We start from the raw sequence: 24,724 nt of genomic DNA on the forward strand, positions 1-24,724 counted from the left end.
ATGTCATGGTGGGAATCATGAATGGGAATGTTTTGCAAAAAAGACTGGAGAAAGAAATACTGCGAATTACTGTTCTTAGTTAATCTGCCAGTCTACTTATGGAAATGTTCTGGCTTCTTCAGTCATTTAGCTAGCTGAAAATTCAGGAAGCCTCCCTAATCATTCTGTTTTCTGAAATACAGCGGTCCTTATGATTTATTATCCAAACAAGAATACATTTTTGTTTTTATTTAGTTTTTTGAGATGGAGTCTTGCTCTGTTACCCAGGCTGGAGTGCAGTGGCGCAAACACGGCTCACTGCAGCCTTGAATGCCTGGGCTCGAGCAATCCTCCTGTCTCACCTCCTGAGTAGCTGGGACCACAGGCATGCCACCATGCCCAGCTAATTTTTCAGTTTTTTTTGTATAGCCGGAGTCTCACCATGTTGCCCAGGCTGGTCTTTAACTCCTGGACTCAAACAATCCGCCTGCCTCAGCCTCCCAAAATGCTGGGATTATAGGTGTGAGCCACTGCACCCAGCCCCAGGGATACATTTGCCTGAGACAAATGCTGTACTGGGCAAGCTGCTGGATAAGTGGTATCAACCAGCACTGTCCCGGTCTCTCCAGGACATATCAACAGGCATCATAACGGACTTTCAAATAAACCACACCTTCCCTAAGGATCCTTTCTCTGCATCTATAAAGGCAGCAGGTATAGCTTTCTATAACTGTAAATCAGCAACTCTGAAAATCACTGAGATTTCAGAGCTAGACAGAGAACACTTTAGAGGGAAGGGACTAACATTAATGAAGCCTTAATAAAATGTCTACAACTTACTAGATACTTTATACTCTATCATTTAAACTTCAGAAGAATGCCAAGGGTAAACATTGTACTCATTTTACAAACAAAGAAGCAGACTCACAGAGGGGATATAATTTGAGACCCTTGATTGAAACCCATAATTGTCTGACTTCAGGGCTTCTGTTCTTTGACTCTGTGACACTTGGTCCCCTTAAAGTCCCCAAATCTCAAATTTAGATAAGAAAACTGAATCCAAGGAAAGATATCTCCCCCTCAGGGTCACCCGACCAGCAAGTAGAGCTGAGACCAGACCTTGGGTCTGATGTCTCCTCTTCAAGTGCTCTCTTCTTCTGGAAGATGATGGAACTCTGGGGGCCCTGGTGTCCAGTCTAATGACTGGGTCACAAATGAAAGTGAGGTTCTCTTGGGCATTTTATGTTCTTAGAGCTTGGAGAACTCATGCCTCCCAATGGGAATTGATGTCTTCACAAATTGGTAGATTTGTGAATGGGTTACTGGTCTCATATCTAGAACCCATGTCTTTCGAAAATTGAGACATTTTCTTAACCTCTAGTCTTCTGACACCTTTTCTGTTTTCTGTGATTTCTGAAATACAATAGCTCAGATGTCGTATCTGCACATTTCTTGAGTAGTTTAAGCTGTAGTTTTTCTGGGCTTGAAAATCTAAGCTTAATTTGGCTTAAAAAAGCAAAAAAAACTTTTTTGTTTCTTTATAACCCAACCAATTTCAAGAGTTTTGTGTTCATCTTTTAATAAAACACAGTTAAACTTTGGGAGGCCAAGGCAGGAGGATTGCTTGAGCCCAGGAGTTAGAGACCAGCCTGGGTAACATAGCAAAACCCCATCTCTACAAAAAAATACAAAAATTAGCCAGGTGGGGTGGCACATGCCTGTATTCCCAGCTACTTGGGAGGCTGAGGTGAGAGGATCACCTCAGCTCAGGAAGTCGAGGCTGCAGTGAGCCAAGATTGTGCCACTACACTCCAGCCAGGACAACAGAGTGAGACCCTGTCTCAAAACAAACAATAAAAAACACTTTTAAATTAGGACACTATTATAATGAAGTCAAGGAGAGCAGAAGTCACATAATTGAGCCAGTAAGCCATGCTATATTTTAGCATCAATTAAATTAAATCCATCTTGTTAATAAATACCTATGAAAGACACATGTATGCCTTCCCTGTGCTAAATGCTAGAGATGCAAAGTTGGGTAAGATACAGTGTCAACTGTTAAGAATATGCTGTAGGAGACAGAACCAGGATAACATTGTCAAATTAGCCAGGGAAATTGAGGGGGATTGTTTATTGGTTGTATTTATATTGTCCCCATTTATCCCTAAGGAAGCAAGTAGAGAGTATCCAAGCTTCCTGGCTGTCAAAAATTTTTTTTAAATGACCAAAAAAATGCGTAATTCTTCAGGGAAATAAGATTTTCCCTTTTGGCTCTAAATTCAGAGAACAACTTAAGATACGGATCCTTTATAAGATGGCCTGTTATATGATAAACACCAAGAGTGGATGATGTCCTTAATAGATAATTTTGTAAAAGATACGAAAATCCCTTCATTGGGTGACTTCCTGTACTGAAGTTCAATGAGAACAATGGGTGGTACATTACAGAGTAATTCAGAGAAGGTATTTTGGCAGTTGACAAGCTAATGTAGTCTCAGCACTGCTCACTGGTAATCGAATTTAATGCATCAACAGAGCTTATATCCCTCTTCCCCTTATGGGCACATGGTGGATGAGTTTCACAGGTATGTGTCATCCCCATGGAAATAACTACACTGTAATGAAACCAAAGGTAAGAAATTATTTTTGGAGTTGTAAAGCTCTACAGTAGTTTCTACTCACCTGTTCATCAGTAACAGTTGGTGTGACAAGACAGATCAAGGCTTGGAGCTCTGGGAATCACAGCCCACCCTTTGTCTTCCATCTTTGGCCATCTGGCTCTATGGCCAGCTTCCCCTTGTTCTCAATCCCAGCTGGAGAATGACTGTCATACCAAAAACAAAAACAAAAAAACCTTCAGTTGACAGTTTAAGCAAACAACCAATAAAATCTTCCTGACTGGCCTCTCGCCCTCCAGAACCACAGAGCACATCTGCCCTTTAAATGTGTAGCCAACCCAGTCCCTGACTTTGGTCCTCAGTCTTCGATGCCCAGTGAGTTAACAATATGTGGAAGTTCTGGTTTGAATGGTGCCAGGCCTGGGGCTTAGAGCTTCAGCTGGATTCCCATACACCCTGCCACTCCAGGCTGCAAAATCAAAAATTACTTTGCTCAATTGTTAACAATGTTGGATCCCAACCATTTATGGGGGTGGCTTTCCCCTATTGTCAGCTGTTTTAAAGACACTTGTGCACAATGTTATTATAATAAAGCTGATTCTCCTTGCCGAAGACCAGTTTCCACTCTCCACTTCCAGATTTACTTGGAACTTTTTCTTACAAATGAGGATGGCCCTTCCACATGACCACCTTGCCCTAAGGATACACTGTATACCTTCCTTGTGTTAGATAATAGGGCAACAAAGTTAAACAAGATACAATTTAGGCTAATTGAAATCATCTATTTGGTTTGTTTCATTGTAGTCAGCTTACCAACCACATAACTATTCTATTGCTTCACTGGTTTGTCCCTGTCTCCTCTTCTTTGTAGATGTCCCTGTGCTGAACCCAGTAATCTCTTCTCTGTCAGGGGAGGGAAGGAGAGGGGAAGTGAGCCACGAGGCCACCTTGGGGCTCAGAGCTTGTAGAAAACCTCATTTAGAGCATAACAGGAAACATGGTGGCTGATAAAGGTGTTTTATGCCTGCCTGTTACCATCAGTATAATTGGCTAAATCTCAAGATGGGATTGCTGTCTATTGAATGTTTAAAGAAAAGCAGTTTTACTGCTTTTAAGTATTTTTTGTAAGTCAGGTGAGGTTGAGGAACTTTCCTAGAAGTGGAAAGGGAAGTACTTTGATGAGAGATTTTTTAAAGAAAAACACCACCGCATAGAAGTATTGAAGCACAGTGTAGACATAGCAGCATCCAGGGTTCAATACGGACATACAATATTTGACTGAAAACACTTCTCAGAAGTTAAATGCTCCCCCTGAGTTTTGTTTCCCCTTACTTTACATTCTCTTAATTCAGAAATATCAGAAACTTCAAACCAGTAGATCTCTAATCAGTGTAGTTTACAAAATCATGTTCACAGTAATCACCAGGTCTTTAACATGCTTTGAAAAATAGTTCCTGGTATCACAAAGTTCATTTGCATTCTAAACCCATGTAACTGAGTTGTTGGAATTGCCAGAAGCAGCTTTTTAGGTTTCTGAGTAAACACTATTTCTATTTAATTGATATTTGCAAACTATCCTATGTTTAGAGTTTAAGCTTAGCAGCAGCAGGAGCAACTTAAGCGCTAAGCTGCCTCTGAGTGGGTCCAGGGTTTAGTTTGTTCATATACCTTTTTGTAGAAGATGGCACCAAGCCATTTCAGGAAATGTTATTGTTTATGAGGGTCTTTAGTGTGATATCCTAAGAAAAAGGTAAAATGGTGTCCATCAGTCATGCAGCCCCATCCCTATTTTTGTATTTCACAACATCTTTAAAGTCTAAATGAGGAATGTTGGCTACTTGTGCCTAAACTGGCCCTTTTCTTTCCATTCCTGAAAATTAATTAAAAGAAAGTATAGGCCAGGTGAGGTGGCTCATACTTATGATCCCCACACTTTGGGAGGTCAAAGCAGGAGGATCACTTGAAGCCGGCACTTTGTGAACAACATAGTGAGACCCTGTCTCAACAAAAAATTTTTTAAAAAATTAGCTGTGCGTGGTGGCATGCGTCTGTAGTCCCAGCTACTTGGTAGGCTGAGGTTGGAGGATCACTTGAGCCTGGGAGGTTGAGGCTGCAGTGACCCATGGTCACACCACTTGCACTCCAACCTGGGCAACAGAGTGAGACCAAAAAAAAAAAAAAGAAGTATGATTGTTCTCAAAAAGATACCAGGTTAGATAGATAGAACAAACAGACTGGCTGTTAGATCTATTTAACTGGGTATCTTTTTGAGAGCAATTTGTTTAGATAGATACACAGACTGGCTGTGTATTGATAATTGCTGGAACAGGATGATGAATAGATAAGGGTTCATTATACAGTTTACTTGTGTTGATAACAAAATAATTTTTTTTTTAAAGATAAATTAACAAAGAAGTAACCACTTTGTCAGAATACAACCCAGCATTTTCAACATTCTGGGGAAAGATCTTCAAGGAATGTCTCTTGAAGCAATATTCTGTTAAGAGAAAGGATCTTGCATCAGAAAGTCATCTCATCCATTCACAGGCTGCATTGTCCAAAATATATTCAAAAGCAGAATTAGAACCATAAACTCCTGGCATGAACTCTTGCCGCAGTATGTAGTAATGCTGCTTTCTTTTCTGCCCTGTAGGTTCGTGTGACTGTGTTTCCCTCAAAGACTGTAGCTCAGTATTCGGGAGTACCTTGGTGGATCATCCTAGTGGCTATTCTCGCTGGGATCTTGATGCTTGCTTTATTAGTGTTTATACTATGGAAGGTAAGTCATCTCTGGCATTTGAATTTCATAACAAACTTTATTTCATGTTTTAAAAAATGGGAATCAGCACTGATAGTACGTTTTCTTTTTCATTGCTTCCTTTTTTCTAACATTATGAAACTCTTTTGACATAGCAAATTTGAGGAAAATTTTACCATGAACACCTGTATATTTACCAAGTATTTTGTATTTAAAGTATATTATTTGTACACAATAAGTTTCTTCATTTGTCTCTCACAGATAATTTAGCATGTTTAGCAAATAACAAATTTAGATTCTATTACTTTAGCATTTTCTTCACCTAAGATTGAAGTCTGGATCTAAGCCAAATTGTTAGGGTGTTGTAATAATCTGAATCTGTATCCCTGCTAATTTCAGTTTCTGTGAAGAATGTTCATAGCAGCCATTGGTGTTGGTTATGCTTACAGCTAGATTCGGAATAGAAGAGTATGACATGAATGAATAACTCTATGTCAAGGGGGTCACTATAGCGTGTATCAAACATAAGGAAGGTCTAGGTTCAATATGATGTTCCTCATTAGAATTTGGCCCTTTGACTGTAAATAAAATGTAATATCTTCCCCTGATTCTACCAGTGAAGAGTCTACATTATGAAAAACTGCATATGAGATGGATACAAACTCTTATTGCCCAAAGATTACCACCTAAAAATTTTAGATTATTCCCCGTGAGTGATAGAGGCTTAAGGTCCCTTATCTGCCATTCCAGAAAGCTCTGAAACCTTGAAGTATACAATGACTTATTTGGCAATAAAACCTGACGTGATGTGAAGAGAGGCTACTTCGAAGTCTTTCTCCTTTATGATTAATTTCACTGCAGAAATACTAACATTTTGATTATAGTAGCATTAGGTATGCAGTGCATTACTCTTTTTAAAGGACAAAAATTTTGGATTCTCAAACATGTCCGGTCTGGAGGGTTCTGTATGAACCATCAACCCCCTAGGATCAGACTATCCTTTTCTTTTCATTGGATCCAAAAATATAATACATAAGGGTTCAAGATAGTCTTACTTGCAAACATTGAGCATCTGTTTTTGCTTTATTTTTTTCGACTGACTTCTGCCAATTTGAGATAATTTTCTGATGTCTTCTAGACATGGGATTGAAGCGCATGACAAAACTCCTCCTGGTAGGAAGTTTTAGCCAGTTTTACCTCTAATGTTCACCTCAGGCAGTAGGTTCCTCTGGCAAACATAGCCAGTCAATATAAAACATTTTTTCAAGGAGATGCCTTGAAGAAAAAAAAATTTTTTTTTGAGACTAGGTCTCTCGCTCTGTCACCCAGGTTGGATTGCAGTGGCGTGATCATGGCTCACTGCAGCCTTGACCTCCTGGGCTCAAGCAATCCTCCCACCTCAGCCTCCTGAGTAGCTGGGACTACGTGCCACCACATCTAGCTAGTTTTTAAATTTTTTTGTAAAGATGAGGCCTTGCTGTGTTGCCCAGGCTGGTCTTCAACCCCTGGGCTCAAGCAATCCTCCTGCCTTGGCCTTCCAAATTGCTGTAATTACAGATGTGAGCCATTGCACCTGGCCTTGAAAATTATTTTGATATCAAAAACTAAAGTTGGGGTTTGATATTTGAGGATGATGATGTGTTTTCTGGAAGAGGTCATAAGGATGGTCTTTCAGAGCATTGGCAGCCTTTATTGAGGGTGAGACAGCAGTGGATTTAAAGTTAGAAACCTAAGCTGTATATAATCTTCGTCAAATCATTCCATCTCCCTGGGGGCCTCTGTTTGCCTCGTCTGTTAAATAAGTTGATTGGATTATTAGATGATTTCATTATTTTGAGAGTTTTTATTTTGTTTTTGTTTTTTGAAGCTCTGAAGTGTCCAGGCTGTCAAGGGGACTCTAAAACACAGACAACTTATACGACCCCACATAAGAAGCATTTTTATTACTTTTTATACTTTTATTCAACTGAATAATATGTTAAAGTCATAGGATTTTAGGGTCAGAACTACAGTTCAATGGACCTTAAATTGGATTTTGTATATCCATGTAGAGGGCAAAGCTAAACTAGGCAGGATGAAGATCCCTACTTCAACCATAGTAGTTCAGATTGTATCCATTTTAAGTATCAGGATTCTGTACAGGATTTTGTTTGCAGGTGGAAAAAAAAAAAAAAAAAAAGTCCCTTGGGCTGGTCTAAATCACCTTCATTTTGCTAACAAAGATGCTCATGACCAGGGATATTAAGAATGTTGCCGGCCGGGCACGGTGGCTTACGCCTGTAATCCCAGCACTTTGGGAGGCTGTGGTGGGTGGATCACGAGGTCAGGAGATCGAGACCATCCTGGCTAACACGGTGAAACCCCGTATCTACTAAATATACAAAAAATTAGCCGGGCATGGTGGCGGGCGCCTGTAGTCCCAGCTACTAGGGAGGCTGAGGCAGGAGAATGGTGTGAACCCAGGAGGTGGAGCTTGCAGTGAGCCGAGATCGTGCCACTGCATTCCAGCCTGGGCAACAGAGTGAGACTCTGTCTCAAAAACAAAAAAAAAAAGAATGTTGCCAAGTTGGAGGCAAGACCAGGCCTCTTGGTTCCTGGTTTATTCTTCTTCCCACCCTATTTACTAGCACATATTATTAAAAGCTGCCCAACAAAACTCTGTACTGATGGAAATGTTCTGGAGCTGCAGCATCCAGTATGGTAGCCATTAGTCATGTGTGGCTGTTAGGCACATGGAATATGGCTGGTTCAATTGAGGCATAGAATTTTAAATGTAATTTAAATTAATTTCAATCTGAATAGCCTCACAAAGCCAGCAGCTCCCATAGTGTACAAAGTGAATCTAGGCTTTTACCTTCATGAGTTGCTGGACTAGGAATCAGAGTTTTTCAGGAGATTTTATTTGACCAGGTTAAATTTTATAAAAGACAGTTCCATGGCCTTATGAACTAGATAAAAGTAAATAGGAAAAGTTCTCTATCACTGAACGAAGGAAATTATAGTAGAAAGTGGAATTATACTTTTATACTCATTTAGAGTGACCTAACCTGAGGGAGCAGCATTAGGTCCCTACCATTTAAGGGATTTATGGTGCTCAGAGTTTGGGAAAATGACAGCAATCATTCTTTCATGATGGTGTATTCGAATTTGTATTGTGATTCACCCCACAGATCCAAAGGCCTCAAGTAAATGGCATTTGTTCCATAAAATTTACTGTAAAAGGTAGAAAAATACCCATAGTATATCTATGTTTTATTTGGATTTGTGCTTTTATTTAGAGAATTTATTTTCTAACCTTTGTCTCAATAAACTGCCAAAGTCAATCTTTTGCCTCTTTTGGAGTTCATATTCTCCTGCAGGAAGAAACTACCCAAAGCTACAATCAGCAATGCATATACGTTTTCCCTATTAGAATGATTTTTATCCACAAGATTTCCGTTACAAAGAGAAAAATCAATGAGCTGACTAGTGTCATCCATATAAATATTTGACCAGAGATGTATGGTGAAGGGTGTATTGAATGTGACAACGAAACAATGCAGTGGCTGTTCACTGTTGGTTGACTGAAAGTGGTCTGTTTGTAAACAAGCCACTAGTAGAAAGCAGATTAAAATTTGAGATGTTCTGTTGTTTGGCTCTTATACACAAAACTGTAAAATTGACTAAATACCTTGCTTCCTTGTAGTGTGGTTTCTTCAAGAGAAATAAGAAAAATCATTATGATGCCACATATCACAAGGCTGAGATCCATGCTCAGCCATCTGATAAAGAGAGGCTTACTTCTGATGCATAGTATTGATCTACTTCTGTAATTGGTAATTGATCAATGTTTTTTAATTGCTAGCTGTGGGACCCGCTATGGTTGTGGTGGCTAACTTTAAGAACAACAGCTTGCTATGTGTGTCCCATTAACAGATGTTTCCAAATGTCCACACTGGCTTGCCTTGCTTGGATTTGTTTTGTTTTATTTCACTTGAAAGCTCAGTTTTTTGTTTTTTTTAATGCACAATCTTTCGTTGCAGGTGAGTTATTTTATGTTCTTGTTAAATATCACCACAGCAATGAAGAAAATTTGCAATATTTGTACACACAAAAAGAGGCTTTTAGCCCTCCATAGTAGCTCAGTTTGCCATGTGTTATTAATTCAGTATGTAGCCTTCCACTAGGGAATTCAAAGATGCATAAGAAATCATCCTAGATTTCTTGTTCATTTTGGAATTTTCCACAGATAGAAGCTGTGTCGACTGCCTAATTAACCTGTTGCATGTTGGAAATGTTGTGTTTCTCTTGGTGAGGCCTCCTCACTGTCATCTTTTTGTTCTCTTTGCTATAAAGTGATGGGGAAGGCTTGGAATGCTTTTTACTGTTGCTCAGGAATTGTTTTATGCTAGCTAAGCATGCAACTTCCATTTCCTGCATATCTCCTACTGGTCAAAGACCATTACAACAAACTATGATTATCAGCATGATGGGCTTTTATGGCCAACTTCAGAAGATGATCCCTTACCAGAGTTACCTTCCATCTACAAAATTCTAGTACAAAAAATACCCTGAACAGTTTTTATTGCAATATGTTGTGATGGAGTTTGACCATATTTCATGTATCCAGAGATTTTATCCAACCTTGGATCTCAGTTGATTTTAAATTCAAGTTTCTCTTATTTGGAAATACATGGAAATAGGAATTGCTAGTGATTCACCATTTATGTGGGCATGAGAGGACAGAATTACTCCTGTAGTCCTTTCCATGGCACTATCACAGTGAATCACAACATTGCCATTCAGTTTTACATATTACCCTTAATTTCCCTCTTTGTTTAAATGGGGTAGACAGCAGTCATATTTTGTAATAGATAGGTACTTCGGCTTTTTTTTCTTTTTTTTTGCACAGAATAAATGAATCCATGTAGAAATGACCTGGAACAAAACATCTTGGTCCATTTTGCTTATTGATTTAGTGATAACTATGCATATAATTTTATCTTGCTCCATGGCATTTTTATAACATAACATCATTCAGCATAAATGTCCTGTTACTATTGATGTCACACAATAAACACATTAATCAACCGTTCTATTAATATCCTCATTCTTCTAAACTGCATTTTAAAGTTGAAAACACCTTTTTTAAAAAAAAGTAAATATATTTCATTTAAAAATTTAATCTCAATTCAAATTTTTTCAGATATATTCTCAGTAAAAATATACTTTAGATCAGATTGAATATTTCAATGAATTTTATATATATATATACACACATAACACATTAACAATTTAAAGGTAAATGTATTTTTGCAAAATAAGAGAAATTAGGGAGTGCTCTGAAATTCAGTGTAGTGATACACTTCTCAAGTCCTATGCAGCACATGATTTTTATTGCAGGAGACAGTTACTATGTGATTTATTAATGAAATAGCTTAATTACACGCACAATAGCAAATCCAGGCAACATAAATGACCTCCTGGCTAACGAGAGAAGTGATAGGTGTACTAGAGCCTCAGAGGAGAGAAAAAGATTATAAAGTTGACCTGTTGGAACACTGGCATATTCAAATAGTAATTTGTAAAATACTTGTGACATGATTTGCATTTTGTTAGTGGGAAAGGGGCATGAAATAATCTTTGGTTTATGCCTTTTAAAAATTATCCTTAATCTAATCTGATAATCAGATATTTTACATATAATATTGTGATTATTTTTAAATATGGAAGCACTGTTTTCATAAACTCTTAAATTGTTAGTAAAGAGGTAGCCTACATTTGTTATAAAATGTAAAGAGAAGATGAAAATGGACTTTTCTTCCAGTTTTACAGCTGTTCTCTTCCGTTGATCCCCACTGGCTCTTCTTTCATTTCAACCTCTTGGTTCTTTCTTAAAAGAAAACCATGTCTTTTTCCCCTTAGTCCAGAGGTAGACATAGCTGAACAGAAAGCTTAGACATTCCCATTTAGTGTACTTGCTTCTTTGTGAGATTAATTTGTTTCTCTTTCTCTTTCCCTCTTCTCTAGTGTGGATTCTTTAAACGCTCTAGGTACGATGACAGTGTTCCCCGATACCATGCCGTAAGGATCCGGAAAGAAGAGCGAGAGATCAAAGATGAAAAGTATATTGATAACCTTGAAAAAAAACAGTGGATCACAAAGTGGAATGAAAATGAAAGCTACTCATAGGGGGGACCTAAAAAAAAAAAGCTTCACAGTACCCAAACTGCTTTTTCCAACTCAGAAATTCAATTTGGATTTAAAAGCCTGCTCAATCCCTGAAGACTGATTTCAGAGTGACTACACACAGTACGAACCTACAGTTTTAACTGTGGATATTGTTACGTAGCCTAAGGCTCCTGTTTTGCACAGCCAAATTTAAAACTGTTGGAATGGATTTTTCTTTAACTGCCTTAATTTAACTTTCTGGGTTGCCTTTGTTTTTGGCGTGGCTGACTTACATCATGTGTTGGGGAAGGGCCTGCCCAGTTGCACTCAGGTGACATCCTCCAGATAGTGTAGCTGAGGAGGCACCTACACTCACCTGCACTAACAGAGTGGCCGTCCTAACCTCGGGCCTGCTGCGCAGACATCCATCACGTTAGCTGTCCCACATCACAAAACTATGCCATTAGGGTAGTTGTGTTTCAATGGAAAGTGCTGTCTTAAACTAAATGTGCAATAGAAGGTGATGTTGCCATCCTACCGTCTTTTGCTGTTTCCTAGCTGTGTGAATACCTGCTCACGTCAAATGCATACAGGTTTCATTCTCCCTTTCACTAAAACACACAGGTGCAACAGACTTGAATGCTAGTTATACTTATTTGTATATGGTATTTATTTTTTCTTTTCTTTACAAACCATTTTGTTATTGACTAACAGGCCAAAGAGGCTCCAGTTTACCCTTCAGGTTGGTTTACTCAATCAGAATTAGAGCATGGGAGGTCATCACTTTGACCTAAGTTATTTACTGCAAAAAGAAAATCTTTATAAATGTACCAGAGAGTTGTTTTAATAACTTATCTATAAATTATAACCTCTCCTTCATGACAACCTCCACCCCACAACACAAAAGGTTTAAGAAATAGAATTATAACTGTAAAGATGTTTAATTATTTCAGGCATTGGATATTTTTTAGTTTAGAAGCCTGCGTAATATTTCTGCATTTCATACTGTAACATTCAGGAATTCTTGGAGAAAATGGGTTTATTCACTGAACTCTAGTGCAGTTTACTCACTGCTGCAAATACTGTATATTCAGGACTTGAAAGAAATGGTGAATGCCTATGGTGGATCCAAACCGATCCAGTATAAGACTACTGAATCTGCTACCAAAACAGCTAATCAGTGAGTTGATGTTCTATTTTTTGTTTTGTTTTGTCCCCTATCTGTATTCCCAAAAGTTACTTTGGGGCTAATTTAACAAGAACTTTAAATTGTGTTTTAATTGTAAAAATAGCAGGGGGTGGAATTATTACTCTATACATTCAACAGAGACTGAATAGATATGAAAGCTGATTTTTTTAATTACCATGCTTCACAATGTTAAGTTATATGGGGAGCAACAGCAAACAGGTGCTAATTTGTTTTGGATATAGTATAAGCAGTGTCTGTCTTTTGAAAGAATAGAACACAGTTTGTAGTGCCACTGTTGTTTTGGGGGGCTTTTTCTTTTCAGAAATCTTAAACCTTAAGATACTAAGGACGTTGTTTTGGTTGTACTTTGGAATTCTTATTCACAAAATATATTTTGTTTACAAAAATTTCTGTAAAACAGGTTATAACAGTGTTTAAAGTCTCAGTTTCTTGCTTGGGGAACTTGTGTCCCTAATGTGTTTAGATTGCTAAGGAGCTGATATTTTGACAGTGTTTTTAGACCTGTGTTACTAAAAAAAGATGAATGTCCTGAAAAGGGTGTTGGGAGGGTGGTTCAACAAAGAAACAAAGATGTTATGGTGTTTAAATTTATGTTTGTTAAAAATGTCATCTCAAGTCAAGTCACTGGTCTGTTTGCATTTGATACATTTTTGTACTAACTAGCATTGTAAAATTATTTCATGATTAGAAATTACCTGTGGATATTTGTATAAAAGTGTGAAATAAATTTTTTATAAAAGTGTTCATTGTTTCGTAACACAGCATTGTATATGTGAAGCAAACTCTAAAATTATATTATAAATGACAACCTGAATTGTCTATTTCATCAAACCAAAGTTCAGTGTTTTTATTTTTGGTGTCTCATGTAATCTCAGATCAGCCAAAGCTATTAGTGCCAAAGCAATAGGATTGAGGGTTTTTTCTGTTTTCGCTCTATGTAGGTGATCCTCAAGTCTTTAATTTTCCTTCTTTATGATTAAAAGAAACCTACAGGTATTTAAAAACCTACAAATTGGGAGCTGTCTTTGGATTGAATCTTCCTCTTCACTGCCTGTCCTTGTAAGGATAGGGAATTGCTTAGCAATGATAACCTGGCATTAAAAAAAGTTCTGATGGCTAAGCTGCTTCCTTCTTAGAATATGCTTTCGATGTGGGAGCAGGCTAGCTGTGACGTGTGTGGCAGAATCAACTAGTCAGAAAATATTTTCTTCAGCAAAAGATTTTAGAGTTTTATGAAACCTCTAGCTGGATTATCACAACCTAATACAAGAAAATAAAATATATATTTTATATATATATATATAAAATGCCTAGACAATATATAGTATGCCCTGGCCTGAATAAATGTCTAATATATTAGGTAATAGCTTTCCACTATACTTGGCATTACATAAAATCTTGGCCTTCTTGGTTCTTTGAAGATCAAACAGGTGTTACCACCCAAAGAAATATGTGATTGGCACTTAATGATTTGGGCCAGTGGCTGTGAACCTTTTTAGCCTCAGTTCATGTATCAGATATACCCAGATTAAATCACTACAATAATATGTAATCATAACCTCATAGAGCCTATCAGTAGCTGTGGTTTGACTAGGGCTATGGCATAAATAACAGACTGTAAGTCATGGCCCATCCAGTCATAGTGCCTGTGATTCCAACACTTCCCCTCCCTCTCAAAAATTACAGGAACGTCTACCAGCGATTGTGGTATTCTTACAGGGTTATCCCTCGATCTGTTTGGATTCACAGAGGAATCACTGCAAACATTGATACTTCATTACTGGTTGCAAATTAGTTGCTGCAAATTCAGTGTGTCGTGCATAGTCATGGTTTATGCTTTTCCCTTGTGGCTGAGAATATTCTAGCATGTGGTGTTGATATAGGTGGGGAATGCTTTAAAGATTGTCCAGACTGCCAGCCATGGTGGCTCATGCCTGTAATCCCAGCACTCTGGGAGGCTGAGGATCCTTGAGACCACAAGTTGAGACCAGCTTGGGCAACATGGCAAGACCCAATCTCTACAAAAAATTTAAAAATTAGCCAGGTGTGGTGGTGTGCACCTGTAGTCCTTGCTACTCGGGAGGCTGTGGTGGGAAGATCGCTTGAGCCTAGTAGTTTGAGGCTGCAGTGAGCTATGATCATGCCACTGCACTCTGGCCTGGGCAACAGAGTGAGATCCTGTCTCTAAAAAATTGTCCAAATCAGGGAAGTAAGGATAAGATCAAGCCTTCTACTCTAAATGAAAACATCTTAATGAGAAACTGGTCTCCAGTACACTATCCCACAAAAGGACAATGTGGGAAGACAAGCCGGGATTGAAAGACTTTTGTTTTCAAGGAGGGAAAGAGACGCTGTCAGTGGTTGGGTTCCACATAAGTACATCCACAGGGTTGAGAAAACAAATGTGGAAGAGTTGTTTGATCAACTTGGGTAGCATAAAGTAAGTGATTAAAGGCAGTTCCTTAAGACCAAAGGACAGGGTCCAACCACTTGGAATGAGGAAAAGGCGAGGGTCAAAGAGGTGAAGAAAATGAACCTCAGAATGATTTCAAGAGTGGCTATTCCATGCTAGTGGGGCATCTGTTCTTCCCGTAGTTTCTGATTATGGTTAATAGCAAGTTCTTTTTCTCTACCTTAAACAGGTTTTGCCAGCTCCAAAAGGCATCTCATCCAGCTGTTGGAAGGTAGGAGAGCTGTACACTAGGAGCTGAGACCAGGTCTGTGGAGGTGCTACCAACAGACCTCATCTAGGAGGAAAATCATGAGGGGATTCATAGTCAAATCCTCTTGACTCAGGGTAAATGAACTGTAAAACACAAACCAGAGGAAGGAAACTGTTGTGGCCCAGTGCAAGGGTGGACCAGGCACCACAAAGGGCAAAACTAACCAGGTAATGGTTGATAATTACACCAGAGTTGAGGGAATCAAGTGGTCAAGTGCAATTTTTGTAGCAGTCAGCAAAGCTTAAGTGCCTCAATCTTCTCTTGCCCTGGAGCCATCTCTCAGTTATGCTGCCTGTGCTGGGGTCATGGAAACAGTTCCATGCTAGGAGAGGTCAGATAAATTTCTTACTCTTCAGCCTTCTAAAACATGTGCCAAAAATCTCAAACTACAGGGTCAGAATGTACTACTGTTGTTATCTCAAAGCCTAGCAATTTAAGTTTTCAGTTCACCAACAATCAGTAAGTGGATTTAAGTGAGTGTTCTGTTAAGATCCTGTCACTGTGAGAGGGATGTGATTTAATCATTATTTTCCAGTTGGAAGTAAACAGATGTTTAGGGATGTTAAATTAGGCTCTGGGGATATACGTAAGACACTGGCTCTCTGACCTTTTATAGGAAGCTTATCTGAAACTACAGATGGTATTGACAAGCATAAGTGAATTCACTTTTTATAGGCAGCAGAATTTAAAACCCTAAGATATCAATGATTGACACATAAATTCAATACCTGGCCAGGTGTGGAGGCTCACGCCTGTAATCCCAGCACTTTGGGAGGCCGAGGCAGGCAGATCACATAAGGTCAGGAGTTCGAGACTAGCCTGACTGACACGGTGAAACCCCGTTTCTACTAAATACAAAAAATGAGCCAGGTGTGGTGGTGGCACATGCCTGTAATCCCAGCTACTTGGGATGCTGAGGCAGGAGAATCGCTTGAACTGGGAGGCAGAGGTTGCAGTGAGCCAAGACTGCGCCACTGCAGTCCAGCCTGGGCAACAAGAGCAAAACTCTGTCTCAAAAAAAAATAAAGTCATTACCTCAATCACTGCGGGCAGAACTTGCCCCAGAACAACCCCATTCCCAGAAAATTTAGAGTCATTCTTAACCAGGTCTACACATTTAAATCACCAAAGAAATACATATATATTTATTAAAATCCTGATGGCTGCACAATCTGCCACACTGACTACATGAGAATCTGAGTGTGAGACCCAGGAATTAGTGCTGCTTAAAGCTCCCCAGCTGACTCGTAAAGTGCAGCCAGGATTGAGAACCGCTTTAGAGATTATTGGATGTTGTGAATATTTATCAAAATAATATGCTCACTGTGTGGAATGCCTCATTCCTGTTTGTGGTACTTCCACTGCACCAGTAACAGGAGGTAGAAGCTAGAGGTGCATTTGCTATAGGCAGGGAGGCAGCTGAGCAGTGAATAAGGGCATGTCTCTGGAGCCACGCTGCAGGTGTGAATTAGCTTTTCCTCTTAGAACATAACCTTGGGTCAGTTACTGATATCTCTGTGCCCAGTTTCTTGGCCTATAAAATAAGACTGGTTATAGTGCTCACTCAGAGGTTCTTTTTTTTTTTTTTTTTTTTTTTTTTTGAGACAGAGTCTGGCTCCGTCAAGACGGAGTTTTACTCTTGCTGCCCAGGCTGGAGTGCAATGGCGTGATCTTGGCTCAGTGCAACCTCCGCCTTCTGGGTTCAAGCGATTCTCCTGTATCAGCCTCCCGAGCAGCTTGGATTATAGGCACCCACCACCACGCATGGCTAATTTTTTGTATTTTTAGTAGAGACGGGGTTTCGTCATGTTGGCCAGGCTGGTCTCGAACTCCTGACCTCAGATGATCCACCCCTGCTTCGGCATCCCAAAGTGCTGGGATTACAGGTGTGAGCTACCACACCCAGCCCAGAGGTTCTTGTAAAGAGAAAATTGGACCATCTGGAAGTGCTTATTAAATGTTAGTTACTTTTATACTTACCCTTGTTTATTATATAGAACCATAAAATGTTAAAAGGGGAAGGAAGCATGGAAATCTAGTTCTACTTCCTCGTTTCACAGATGGGGAGACACAGTTTATTTTTATTGTCACGGGAACCTTTTGTCTCCTCATTCTTCAGTGTCCACCAACTTAAGTCTTACTAGTGGGTATTATAACTACAAAAAAAAAAAAAAAATGATGAACCTAAGTCTTAAAGTCCTTATCAACATAGATCATTCTGAACAATGACAAGAGTGACCTTTTTTCTATGTTAAATTCTGTCTCAACCCTTAATACAGTGACCATAATGCAGTCTTCGGTTGGGGTCAGAAAGATGACATGTTAAGATAATCAACAAAGCATCTTGAAATCGCTAAGGTATTGATTCTTTGTGTTTTTTCCCCCGACATGGAAGAGTGTGAAAAGAGCAGATTCTCTTTTTGAACCTTTTCTCAGAGTTCTTTACACACCATCGATTTCTTTGATTTCCTTTAGTGGGAAGGCAAGCTGCAGTTTTACTGGTTATTTCCCTTACCTCTGTGCAGAAGAGGAAATGCTCACAGAGCTCATCTTGCACCTGAGTTACACCATGTGTGTTAGAACGGAGTTTGTCACTGGAAGAACAAATTTGAAAACTCCTGCCTCCCGCATGTCACAATAATGCATGGACTGAAAGACTATGTAAAGGCAAAAAACATACATATACATGCATTCTTCCACAGGAAGACTGGGGGACTGCCTGATGCCAAGGTGTCCTCAAATAGCTGATGGAACTGAAGTTCTGGGGTTCTTACCTAACTGAGGAAGCCACTGGTTGTCAGGAAATCTCAATTAGAGAAGTTAAGAACAGTCTTTCTCAAAATTTAACATGCCTAAGACTCACCTGAGGATCTTGTTAAGATTCAGGTTCTGATTTAAGCAGTCTAGGAAACAGCCTGAGAGTCTACATTTCTAACAAGCTCCAGGTGCTGCAATACTACTGACCTATGGATTACTCTTTGGGTATCAAGGGTCTCTAGAGCCAGTCTTTATTCAAGTCCCTATTGTGTCACTTTTTACCATATGACCTGGGCAAGTTTAAATGCCTGATGCCTTAATTCCTTCACATGTAAAATGGTATAAGGAATAAGATTATAACCTAGGCTGCCAAGGAATATACACTATCTTATGTACCTCTACACAACTTCCAAACCCCTAACATCCTCAAATGTGTGGATACGGACCGACTGGGGTGCAGTTAAGTCGGTTTATCTAAATATATAGCTTTCACCGTCTTGACAGGATAGCTGACATTTGTTGTAGGCTACTCTTACAGGCTATGCTTTTAAGATTCCTGCCCCGTGAGAAGTAAAATCCCATGACAGTGAATAGCATTACAACGGAATGGGAAACAATGTGCCAGTTCTAGTAGCTGACCTACAGAAGCAGTGACATGTTGATCTGGTTATAAAGACTTATCTAAATCAGTAACAAAACAAACACATTGAAAAGGTTCAGGCTGACTTAAAGAGAAGCTTTTGCAATTTGACATTTCCTTTCTTAAGCAGCAATTATTCAGTATTTCTTTGCCTGTGCCCACCATGAACAACCCAAGTACTTATGCCAGAAAACACACACACATAAATTAATAAAACTCCTAAGCCACTGTGATACATATCTGTGGACTGGCTTGCTCTATTCCATACTTTTTCTAGTTGGAGGGGCTGAGGGGCTAAAAATACCTTCCCAGACTCCCTTGCAGTTAGGGTTGTACATATGAATATTTTATTTTTATTTATTTATTTAGAGACAGGGTCTCACTCAGTAGCCCAGGCTGGAGTGTAGTGGTGCTATCTTGGCTCACTGCAACCTCCACCTCCTGAGTTCAAGAGATTCTCTCACCTCAGCCTCCCAAGTAGCAAGTAGCTGCAATTACAGGCACCCACCACCATGCACAGCTACCTTTATATTTTTAGTAGAGATGGGGGTTTCAGCATGTTGGCCAAGCTGGTCTCAAACTCCTGACCTCAAGTGATCTGCCTGCCTCAGCCTCCCAAAGTGCTGGGATTACAAGAGTGAGCCACCGCACATGGCTGAAATAAATGTAATTCTATGACTTGCATACCTGTTCACTTGAGATCTGAAACATGGACTCACGGTGGCTGTTTCTCCTAGCAAGCATGGCACGGAGCCCCAGGATTCAATGTTGAGTGTCTTCCAGCTTTCTGAGCCATCATCAGAGAAGGATTGTGACCTCTTGATTCCTTTTTCCTGACCTTGGATTGCAACTTCAAGTATTTGCCTTCAACCCTGTTTTGAAAAATAAAAATGAAATCCTAAGCCCCCAACCAAATAAATGGACCCCCTCTTTGCCACAGGGACCCTAGAGTAATTTTGAAAACCTGAGTTTAAGGGATGCTGCATCTCCCTTTTGTGGTTTTGACACAACAATTGACCAGCATTTCTTCCTAATAAGAGACCACTGACCATGGAGTGGCTCTGGCTAGTGTACATGTGACTCATGAAGGGGCATGAAGCCCCATTGCATATATGCACATTTCTCCTTTTGTAAATATTCATGATTCCTATTGCTGGCCACTGTGTTCAGCATAGACTCCTGTTCCCTTTGCCCCTCCCTCAAAGTATCTGTTTCCAGCTCCTGGACAGAGGCTATCCTTCCCAGTGTCAGAATGGTCACCCTGCCAGCTGCAAACTTTTATGAAAAATAAAGCTCTCCTTTCCAAATTTATAAACTTTGTAACCAACCAGTGGGTTCTCCTTGCCTACTGCCCAGATAGAGCCAATTTATCAAGACAGGGGATTGTAATAGAGAAAGAGTTTAATGCATGCCTCTGGGGATTCAGTCAGGATGGTGGGGAAAATTATAAGAAGCAAATCTTCTTGGAAGGCCTGGGGGAGATGCATAAGCTCCAGTAATAAACTTGGCTGAAGGCAGCCTTGTCCCCTTAGTTAAGTAAATTAAAGTAGAAACAAAGGAATGTGGGGCGTTTATCTAACTAGCTTGTTTACTCATGTGGTCCTAAGACTAACCTTTGATTTACTGTGGGTGCTTAACTGCTTTCTACTCAGGAGGTCCACAATGTCAACTATCCTCTAGTGGTGTTTATTCACGACCTTTGTCAATTAACCTTTACTGAATAAATCCAAGTCTCACTGACTGGTCAAGGCCGCAGTCGCAACTGTTTACAGCACTCTGCTTGTAGTCTGTAAGCAGCCTGGACGCTCAGCTGGACTGGCAAAGCAGAATATCTATGTGTCAGTGTACTTTATTCATCCGTTGTTGGGTCAGGGTCTGTGGGACGGACTCCACAGCTGGTGCCCTGTGTGGGGATTGCTGTGAAGGGAGCACGACAGACCCCTAGAAATGAAGGTGGAGAGGACTGGCGGTCAAGTCAGTAAAACAGTGAGTCATTGGTGCCTGCTTGGGATTACCAAGTTTGGGGGGGGATTGTTCAGGCTGAGATTTCATCATGGGATAACAGTTATCAGTTCAACAAAGACAGTATATAAAAGTGTTGAAACAGTTACTTAAGGCTAGGGGAGCATCAGTTTTGCAGGCTCAATTAAGAGACCCAATGCAAACTGTTGTCTCACTTAATCCATGGTTCCCAGAAGAAGGACCGCTAGATGTAGAGGTCTGGGAACAAGTGGGGAGAAATCTTAACGTTATGCACGAGGGCAATGCGTCCCAGTAACAGCTTTTAATGCTTTAGGCTTTAATTAGAGCAGCCCTAGTTCCGTTCTACACGGAAGAGCCTAAAAAGGGGAAGGAGGAGGAACCGTCACCTATCTTATTGCCTCCTCTTCCCTCAGCCCTGATATTACCGTGCCAAAATAACAAAGAGGAAACAGAGGTTGTGCCTGAGCCACCTCCTCCAATAGATAAGAAAAAAAAAAAAAACAAAAACGAGAGATACACTACAGCTATGAAACCCTGTCTTAAGCAGGCAGCATTAAAAGGGGAGCTCTTAGCTTGCCCAATAATGCAAAATCAGCAAGGCAATCAGGTACCTAAAGAGTTGTTAAAAAAAAGCATTAGAGGCCAAAGCCAGGCGGCCAAGCAAGCAGTAAGTGGAAGGAGAGGCTGGGCAGAGAGGAAGTTCGGGAAACCAGAGCCAGCAAGTGCTCCCGGAAACTCTGTCCACACGGGGGCAGCGGCAACAAAGAGCCAGGCCCGGCTCTCGGAAGTTAGCCTGTTAGAGAGGGGCAGGAGGCGCATGCGGGAAAGTCGGCCCACTGGGCAACAGCCACTGGGCAGCGGGGGTAGGAAGTGGCACAGGCGAAAAGCAACGCAGCTGCTGCCACCCCAGGACCCGTCTGCTCAGCTCTCCAGCTCTGCAGGTGGCCCATGGTAAAATTTCATGTGCTCCTTGTAGACGAGAGACATCCCAAATTATAATTCTATGCTAAGATTTAAGTAAAATTTAATAATTTGAAAAACCTCTTTCTGATAATGGGCACTGTTGTCTCTCTCTTACCCCTAACTCTCTCCAAATCCAATTTAAGTAAAACTGTAACCTCTAAAGGGAGAGAAATTACAAACGGCCCATGAGTTAGTTAAGGAGCAATTAAAGCAAACTTTCCTCCCCAGTAGAAACAAAAACAAAACAAAAACAAAAAAACTTCCTGATTACAAGGTTATTAATTTTATGGATAATATTCTACTAACAGCCCTTGGAGTTCGCCCATTTTCATCATTCCCAAAAAGTCTGGGAAATGAAGACTTTTGCATGACTTAATGTGCTATTAATGCTACTTTACAGCCTATGGGACCCCTTCAACAGGGCCACTCCTCCCCTGTGATGATTCCTCAAGATTGGCCTATAATCATTATTGACTTAAAAGATTTTTATACAATTCCTCTAGCAGAACAGGACAGAGAAAAATTTGCGCTTACAATACCAGCTATCAATAATGAAAAGCCAGCTTGTTGATTTCATTGGAAAGTGCTTCCTCAAGGAATGCTAAACAGTCCTACCATGTAAATCAAGCTTTGGTCCCTAGTACAAAAGAATTTCCTGATTGCAAGATTATTCATTTTATGGATGATATTCTACTAGCAGCCCCAATGGAGCCAATACTTTTAAATTTATATTCCTCTGTCGTAAAGAATACAGAGCTAAGAGGTTTAATGATTGCACCTAAGAAAGTACAAATGTCCTCTCCTTGGAAATATCTTGGGTACATACTAACTTCCTGGTCAGCAAGATCTCAAAAGGTTAAATTAAATACTAGCACTGTATACACGTTAAATGATTATCAGAAATTGGGCGATATTACCTAGCTCCACCCCACTTTGAGGATTCCTACTGATAAACTACAAAATCTGTTTTCTATCTTAAAGGGTAATCCAGCCCTGGATTCTCCTAGATATTTAACCCCTGAAGGAAAAAGGGAAACTGAGGAAATAGAGCATGCCATCTCTCAGAGGCAGCTAGTCGCATTGATCCATGGTATTCAATTCAGTTGTTTATTTTTCCCACCAAACACCCCCCTACAGGGTTAACAGGACAGATGACCCCAGGGCTACGCTTCCTAGAATGGGTTTTTTGCTCACATACCAGGACTAAAACACTATCTCCGTATATTCAGTTAATTACTAAAGTCATCTATTCAGGCCGCAAAAGATGCAATCAGTTGCTAGGTTATGACCCTGATGTCATCAGGATTCCTTTAAGCGAAAAGCAATGTGAATCAGTATTGCTCTTATCAATAGATCTGCAAATAGTTTTCTCTGATTATACAGGACAAATAGAGCACATGCTTCCTGCTGATAAACTCCTTCATTTCTTACCTCATACGCAGGTAATCTTACCCACAAAAATAGTTCACTCCCCCATACCTAATGCTTTAACACTGTTTACTGAGGGGTCTGGTAAACATGGAAAAGCGGCAGTCTGGTGCAGACTACACAATTCAATCACTTGATCTGGGTTTACTAGCAATCAGAGAGCTGAGATTGGGGCTCTGATACTGGCCTTGGAAACTTTTTCCACGCAGCCCACAAATATTGTAAGTGACTCGGCTTACTCAGCATATTTGCTACAAAATCTTGAAACAGCTTTAATTAAGTCCACTCTGGAGCCAGCCTTGTGTGCTTTTTTTCTCCGACTTCAGCAATTGCTAGATCAACATACACATCCTATTTTTATTACACACATTCGAGCCCACAGCTCTCTGCCTGGCTCATTGGCTTATGGCAATGAACAAGCAGATCTTCAGGTTATGACATCACTGCTTGACCAAGCCACCCAATCACATCAATTTTTCCACCAAAATTAGGGAAACTTATCTAAACAATTTCAACATATACAAAGGCTGGCTAAACAAATTATCCTACAATGCCCAGACTGCCAGCTCACAGGCACATCCCCTCCTTCCACAGGTATTAACCCTAGAGGACTAGAACCTAATCAGTTATGGCAAACAGATGTTACATATGACTCTGAATTTAGAAAACTGAGATATGTACATGTATCCATTGATACCAACACCCATTTAATTAGTGCACATGCCCTTCTGGGAAGAGTCTACTCGATATGTCATTAAACATCGTCTTTTAACTTTTGCATTTACGGGGTGGCCCACAAAAATTAAAATGGATAATGGTCCAGCTTATGCCAGCTCACAATTTCAACAATTTTGTCACAATGTGGAATATCCAACATTCCACAGGGATCCCATATGACCCCCAAGGACAAGCAATAGAACGTGCCCACTATTAAAAATATGCTCAAAAAAAACCGGAAAGAAGGAGTATGGGTAAAAGATCCTGCAACACTATAGGCACAAGCCTTATTTACCCTTAATTTTTTAAATTTAGATGACAAATTTCAATCAGCTGTAGAAAAGCACTTTGCTAAAACCTCTCAAGGCATAAAACCTGCAGTTTGATGGAAAGATGTAAAAAGTAATGTATGCCGTGGTCCAAATGAATTATTAACATGGGGAAGAGGGTATGCTTGTGTTCACACCCCCTCAGGTCCTCTTTGGATTCCAGCATGATGCATCAAACCATACCATGGCATGGCTAGGACCCAACCCGGTACCAGAAATGAAGGAGTTAACCCTACAAGACCCACAGACCCAGAAGATGCGGCTTCCGTGAATGACACAAGCCCCAGACGTTATCTGGGGGATGATGAAGAAGACAACTCAGGAGGCTGAACAAATCCTGCTCCAGACACAGACAGCATTTACTCCAGATAATTTGTTTCTTGCTATGTTTTCTGTTGTACATTGCAACTCACGTAGGGTATTAATCCTTTTTATGCTCTTGCTTTGTTTGCAACTGGTACCTGCTACA

The 24,724-nt window shown here is 40.1% G+C and overlaps 1 protein-coding gene and 1 long non-coding RNA gene across 4 annotated transcripts in view; one reads left to right on the forward strand and one right to left on the reverse strand.

The window, feature by feature from the left end:
* ITGA6 (integrin subunit alpha 6) overlaps window positions 1–13,459 on the forward strand; it is a 79,309-nt gene extending 65,850 nt beyond the window's left edge. Inside the window, exons 24-26 of one of the 2 annotated variants that reach the window (XM_054477042.2) lie at window positions 5,251–5,376; window positions 9,041–9,170; window positions 11,365–11,504. In XM_054477042.2, the coding sequence (XP_054333017.1) occupies window positions 5,251–5,376; window positions 9,041–9,148 (234 nt within the window). In that variant the 3' untranslated portion in view covers window positions 9,149–9,170; window positions 11,365–11,504. Of the gene's footprint in view, window positions 1–5,250; window positions 5,377–9,040; window positions 9,171–11,364 lie in introns of both variants that reach the window. The other variant, XM_054477040.2, reaches the window with a different exon arrangement.
* Window positions 1–24,724, reverse strand: part of LOC129031141 (uncharacterized) — a 64,232-nt gene that overhangs the window by 1,630 nt on the left and 37,878 nt on the right. For both annotated transcript variants that reach the window (XR_010122940.1, XR_008500960.2), the window contains exons 2-3: window positions 19,523–19,707; window positions 2,662–2,803 (exon numbers count right to left, since the gene is read on the reverse strand). This is a non-coding gene — a long non-coding RNA (uncharacterized LOC129031141). The remainder of the gene's footprint in view (window positions 1–2,661; window positions 2,804–19,522; window positions 19,708–24,724) is intronic.

Source organism: Pongo pygmaeus, chromosome 11 (assembly GCF_028885625.2).
Source record: "Pongo pygmaeus isolate AG05252 chromosome 11, NHGRI_mPonPyg2-v2.0_pri, whole genome shotgun sequence".
In the NCBI taxonomy this organism is placed as follows: domain Eukaryota; kingdom Metazoa; phylum Chordata; class Mammalia; order Primates; family Hominidae; genus Pongo; species Pongo pygmaeus.